Source organism: Otolemur garnettii, unplaced genomic scaffold (assembly GCF_000181295.1).
Source record: "Otolemur garnettii isolate 467f Iridium unplaced genomic scaffold, OtoGar3 scaffold00158, whole genome shotgun sequence".
In the NCBI taxonomy this organism is placed as follows: domain Eukaryota; kingdom Metazoa; phylum Chordata; class Mammalia; order Primates; family Galagidae; genus Otolemur; species Otolemur garnettii.
The window spans coordinates 3,938,224-3,943,938 of record NW_003852553.1 but is presented as its reverse complement, the minus strand read 5'-3'; the positions used below and the strand labels follow the sequence as shown (position 1 = coordinate 3,943,938).

The window sequence follows — 5,715 nt, the reverse complement described above, 5'->3', positions numbered from 1 at the left end:
CCGGTCTAATTCAACTATAGGAAGATTTCTCAACTGTAAAACATAATCTGTTTTAAAAATTGTAGTGGCTCATGCCTGTAATCCTTGCACTTGGGAGGCCAAGGAGGGTGGATGGCCTGAGCTCACAGGTTTGAGACCAGCCTGAGCAAGAGGCAGGCACGTGTAGTCCCAGCTACTAGGGAGGCTGAGGCAAGAGAATTGCTTGAGCCCAAGAGTTTGAGGTTGCTGTGAGCAACGCTACAACACTCTACTGAGGGTGACAAAGTGGGACTGTCTCCCAAAAAACAAAGAAAAAGAAAGTAGCTGGGTGTCGTGGAGGGCGCCTATAGTCCCAGCTACTTCAGAGGCGGAGACCAGAGAATCACTTGAGCCCAACAGTTTGTGGTTGCTACGAGCTATGATGCTACAACACTCTGAGGGTGACAAGCGAAGACTGTCTCAAAAATAAAAAACAAAAAACAACGAACTTAAATCCAATAGAAATTTGGAGTATTTTTTTTTAGCAGTTCTTTAACCCGACTTTTAGGAAAGTGTCACTGAGTTTCTATGGAAGTAGATAATAAAAACAGCAGATGGAATGTACTAATTAAATTTTTGCTCCTAAACACATGATCTACTTTCAGATTTACAAGAATGCTGCAACATTAAATTGTCAAATCTTGGAAATTAGATTACAACTTAAACTTTCAAACTGCAAAGATGTGAATACACTTTGAAAATATACGAGGGCTGAATTTCTTCCCTCATTAACATTTCCCTTAAAAAAATTCCTATTAGATCTCTACCTTCTGTTTAGCAATCTAAATAAATAAAAGGGAAAACCAAAATTTATTTATAAAGTTTTATTTTTGTATATGTGCTAAACTGTGAACAATCTTCGTGTCAGTCTGTTGGCTTGTAAAAGGCTAAGAAGTGTGTGAAATTGGGTGGTGAAATTTCCTTTTGGGAATCTGGATTTCAAAATAAATTTTCACCCACTTGCAACTTTAAAATGCGGTACACCTTCTCCCCTCTTATACCTACAAATTTGGAGGTAAAGTGCTACATTTATGGAAAGGTAAAATAATTGTTATAAATACAATTGGCAGCAAATTCTTAATACATTTAGCACTTCTATAGTGATTTATCACACTCAAAATTTTATTTTCAAGTACTAAACATTCACGTAGGTGTAAAACCAATTCTGGGTGAGCCCTACTATGAAACCAATACTGGTTTATTTTCTTGTTAACACAAAAATTGGGGTGAGGGGAGTGTTGTTTTCCTTTAATGGCAGTATGTAGTACCTTCAAACTAGAAACCAAAACTGGGCACTTATAATGAAAAGGCAATTTTCTTAGCCAGTTGTAATTCTAAATAAGGCAGGATATATCCACCAAATTAACCACAAATTTCAGCAAACCAGCTCATGGGAGAACACAAGCTGGAAAAAATACTAATATAGAGCTGAAAGGACTACTTTAAAGTAGTCATCTGAATATTCACAGACTGTTGCTTTCATTTACAAATGGTAATTCAAATAAAAAAGGTTCCTCATCTTTTAGCTACTACTAGGACTTAAGCTATCATTCACTAATAAAATTTAATCATGAAAAAAATAGAGAACATTTTAATAATTCTAAATTTGTATACATAACAGGTAAAAGACACAAGGCTGGGAAATCATCACTGAGAGAAAAATCAGGGAAAAAAGATCCCCAAGTATGATTATGTTCTTATTTCTGCCTCTACAATGATGAACGTGGAAATTCAGTTGGTGGAGGGCTTAAAAACAGCAGCAATACGGTTTTTACCAAGTTGTGCATGGGAATACTTAGATCCAATGAGGCAAAGCCCTAGTTCACACAGCTTTAACAAATAAAACATCTTCAGTCTTTACATTAACATATTCTGTCTTCCATAAAGTAAATCATGCCACTTAGAATTCTGGTGGGTAATTCTTTCAAAGGAAGACTAGTGATTCCAAAATATTTTAAGTAGGAAATATATGGCTCAAAAAACTAGTCAAGGGAAAATCAAATAATTTTCAGGCACTTTGAAGACTTGAAATTTAAGATGTGCCATTTATGTTCAGAAAAAAAAAAGACCTCAAAAATCACCATTATGTTGCTCGTATAATAACATGCACCTTAAAACTTCTGGTTATACATTAATGCTTAAAGATTCAAATATAGAAAATAATTTGCACAAACAAAAATAACTCCCTTCACTTCCCTTTGCTCCTGGTTACAACACAGATGGTTCTTCCTCAAATGGAGGGATAAATGATCCACAAGCCTTCACCTGGAACAAGGGGGCTTGTAAATTCAAAGGAACCAAAAGTTGGGATCTCTGTCCAAGGAAAAAATCCACAGCTTTTAAAAATGTCAAGTTTTTTCTTATCTAGGAAGTCATTACGGTTTTTAAATTCAGTATATTACATATTTTGTTAGGGAGCAGGAAACAAAAATCTCTCACATGTGAGATGGTGTATTTAATAACAGCGACTTGTCCAAATAAAGTTAAATCTATTTCACTCATTGAGGAAGCTTATGATCAAGGAACTTTTAAATTAAGACTACCAATCGGAATTGCAAGCATCGTATATGACTTTTGTTCAAACTTGAATTCAGATGTAATATACTTAAGTAAAAACAGGATTTATCTGGTGTCAAAATTTCCTAATAGTACCGAAAACTTAGAAGAACAGATTTATCTACAAGAGTACTGCAAATAAGATACCCAAAGCTTTATCTTAAATACCTGCCCCTTTTAATCACAAAATAATGCAATGCTCAATTTTGTTTCTGCTTTGTTCAGTTCCAACTATAGCCTTTTGACAAAACATTTTCCTAGTAACTGAATTGTAAAAAATACAACCAAGCTTGTGCTCATTCAATATACATGTATATAAAAAACATACAAAAAGTACAAGATTATGTTAGGAAACTTTTACAGTGTCAATATCCTGTTTTCTCGAAATTTTTAGTAAATTTAGGGCCAAACGTCAAATCTTTCTGTGCACAAAAACGCAATGCAACTAAAATCCTGAATTCAGTGTCATGCCTAGGCATGCTATGCACAGAATTTTAATGTGCAGTCCTTAAAAGAAAAAAAAGAAAAAGGAAAAAAAAGGACAAAAAAACCAAAAACACCACAGGACAAAAAGTTCTTCTTAAATCAAATTCTATTTGTGAATTCAGCAAAATAATTTCTATAAAATAAAACAGCAAAATATTTAAATAGAAGAGGGTGGGCTGCATCTGTTTGCAGGGGTATTTGGTTTTTAAACAGGTTCCAAAAAATTACACACATTCAAGTTACCAATTCTCATTTAAATACAGTATTAACTGATGAGTTCCTTATTTTTAATCAAATGTTTATTCTGAAATTGTGATACTTCAATGCTATCAACTAACCAGTAGTTTCTTTAATTAGACCCTGCTTTGAACGTTAAACTTTTTAGAATAATGGAAAAGGAGCTAGGACAATTCTTGCTTTCAAGTAAAACTGTGACTGAGCAGAAAATCAGCCGGACATCTTGGTACAGAGGTACTCCAAGTACTGTGGGATTCTGATGACTTCCATGTCCCTGGGATCCAGCAGAAGGAAAACTTTTTAAAAGATTCACTTAATAAGCTCTACCAAAGAAACAAAACAAACATACCAAATACAGTCTTCTATTATGCTCTAGCCTCTTGGCATAGCAAATTTTTGCCTATTTTGTTTTAAACCTTTTAAAATTCCCATTACTGATACTTAAATGTTCTTTATATCCCACCCAGAGACTGACTTGTCAAACAGAAGATATAAGGAACATATGTGCAACTGAAAACAGTCTGTCTGTCACATTTTTCCTCTTGTTTTATATTTTTATATTCTAGGTGTAAGAAGGAAAAGCTCTGAGCAATACAGCTGTCACTTCAGGAAAACTGCTGTCATTATGGTAATTTTTTCCTCATTGGCTACACTAACTTTGTGTGAAGCCATGCTAAATGTTACAGCATAACTATAGCTTCAAAGTGATTAACCTAATGTCAGAATAAAAAGGCAATGAAAAAATCTAGAAACAATGTTACATCACCAATTTTCCACATCAACCAAATAATTTAAAGGTTATCAGCCTTACACTGCTCATAGTAAAACTGACTCCAGTGGCAAAGAATTAACATGAAACTATTGGTGTGGCTGACATGGATGGGCTCTGTTTTGTTGCTGTTGGTTTATTTTTTGTTTTTTTGTAAAGGAGTTGATCCAACTGCCACAAGGCAGGCAACACTGGTTGCAGAGTACAATGGGTTTAACAAGAAAATTAACTTCTGTAGTTTTTATAGATCTGTTGAGTCTCATCAAGAAAAAAAGATTCTTGCTTAAGAGTTAACAGTCAAACATTAATATACTATATACACCTTTGCCATTTACACATTAGCATCAGGCCATTTATTACAAAACACTATACACTTTCCACTGCAGGCGGGTTATATATTGACAGCAAATTTCTGCAGATAAGACAGTGAATAAACTCTCCACGCCATGTTGATTAGCAATAGTTTTTTTTCTAGTTTTAAATATTAGCCAGACACAGAAAAAGGTGGGACTGTAAGGCCTGGGTGCACAGTCTTGATGGAACCAGTTAATTATGTGCATTTCACTGATCCTTGGTTTGAGGTGGGGATACGTCTTCACTGCCTTCATAATTTTCTTGTGCTCGTTGGCCAGCTCTCTGAGGGTTGTTCATATGATGTGCTGCTGGGCCTGTATATGGCTGTCCATGCACATGATTATTCTGGGAGGACAGAAGAGATCTGCATGTTAAAACTTTTCACATAGTAAACAACTTCAAAATCATGGGCTGAAGACTGGAGATGTAAACTTTACTCTTTAAATACATTTAACTCAGATTAATGTAGTAGAAAAAAGTCCGGTTGAAAGAGAAAAATACAACCCCCAAAGTCCTAAATAAAAGCAGTGATTTGTGTAGGTCTGCATAAATCTTTGGCTAACATTATTCAGACCCAAATCTAACAAATCAGGGATTAGCTCATTACAGCTTATGGTCAAAAATCTTCACAAAGAATGATCTGTGAGCTAGAACACATCTCTTCTAACTTCTATATGATAATCTAACTGATTAACTGTGATGTAAGATCTACAGTAGCAATAATTTTTTTTTTCTTGAAACAAGAGTCTCACTCCATGCCCTGGGTAGAGTGCCGTGGCCATTATAGCTTGCAGCAACCTCAAACTCTCGGGCTCAAGCAATGACCCTCCTGCCTCAGCCTCCCAAGTAGCTGGGACTACAGGCATTGGTCATAATGCCTGGCTATTTTTTTTTTTGTTGTTGTTGTATTGTTGTTTAGCTGGGCCAGGCTGGGTTTGAACCTGCTAGCTACAGTGTATGTGGCTGGCGCCGTAACCACTGTGCTACAGGTGCTGAGTCAGTTTTTCTTTTCTTTTTTTTTTTTTTTTTTGAATTCTTCTATTTTTAGTAGAGACAGGATCACCCTTTCCTTGCTCAGGCTGGTCTTGAACTCCTGAGCTCAGATGAATCTCCTGCCTTGGCCTCCTAGACTGCTAGGATTACAAACGTGAGCCACTGCGCCTGGCCAGGAGCAATCATGTCAATGAAAACAAGACAAAGGCTTGGCGCCTATGGCTCAAGCAGCTAAGGTGCCAGCCACATACACCTGAGCTGGCGGGTTCGAATCCAGCCTGGGCCTGCCGAACAACAATGGC

General features: G+C 36.1%; 1 protein-coding gene across 5 annotated transcripts in view; it reads right to left on the bottom strand.

Moving 5' to 3' along the window:
• Positions 1 to 3,148: 3,148 nt before the first annotated feature.
• The window catches only part of USP9X (ubiquitin specific peptidase 9, X-linked), a 135,066-nt gene continuing 132,499 nt past the window's right edge, over positions 3,149 to 5,715 (bottom strand). For all 5 annotated transcript variants that reach the window (XM_023519134.1, XM_023519135.1, XM_023519137.1 and 2 more), the window contains exon 45: positions 3,149 to 4,765. In XM_023519134.1, coding sequence (XP_023374902.1) covers positions 4,628 to 4,765 — 138 coding nt within the window. In that variant the 3' untranslated portion in view covers positions 3,149 to 4,627. The remainder of the gene's footprint in view (positions 4,766 to 5,715) is intronic.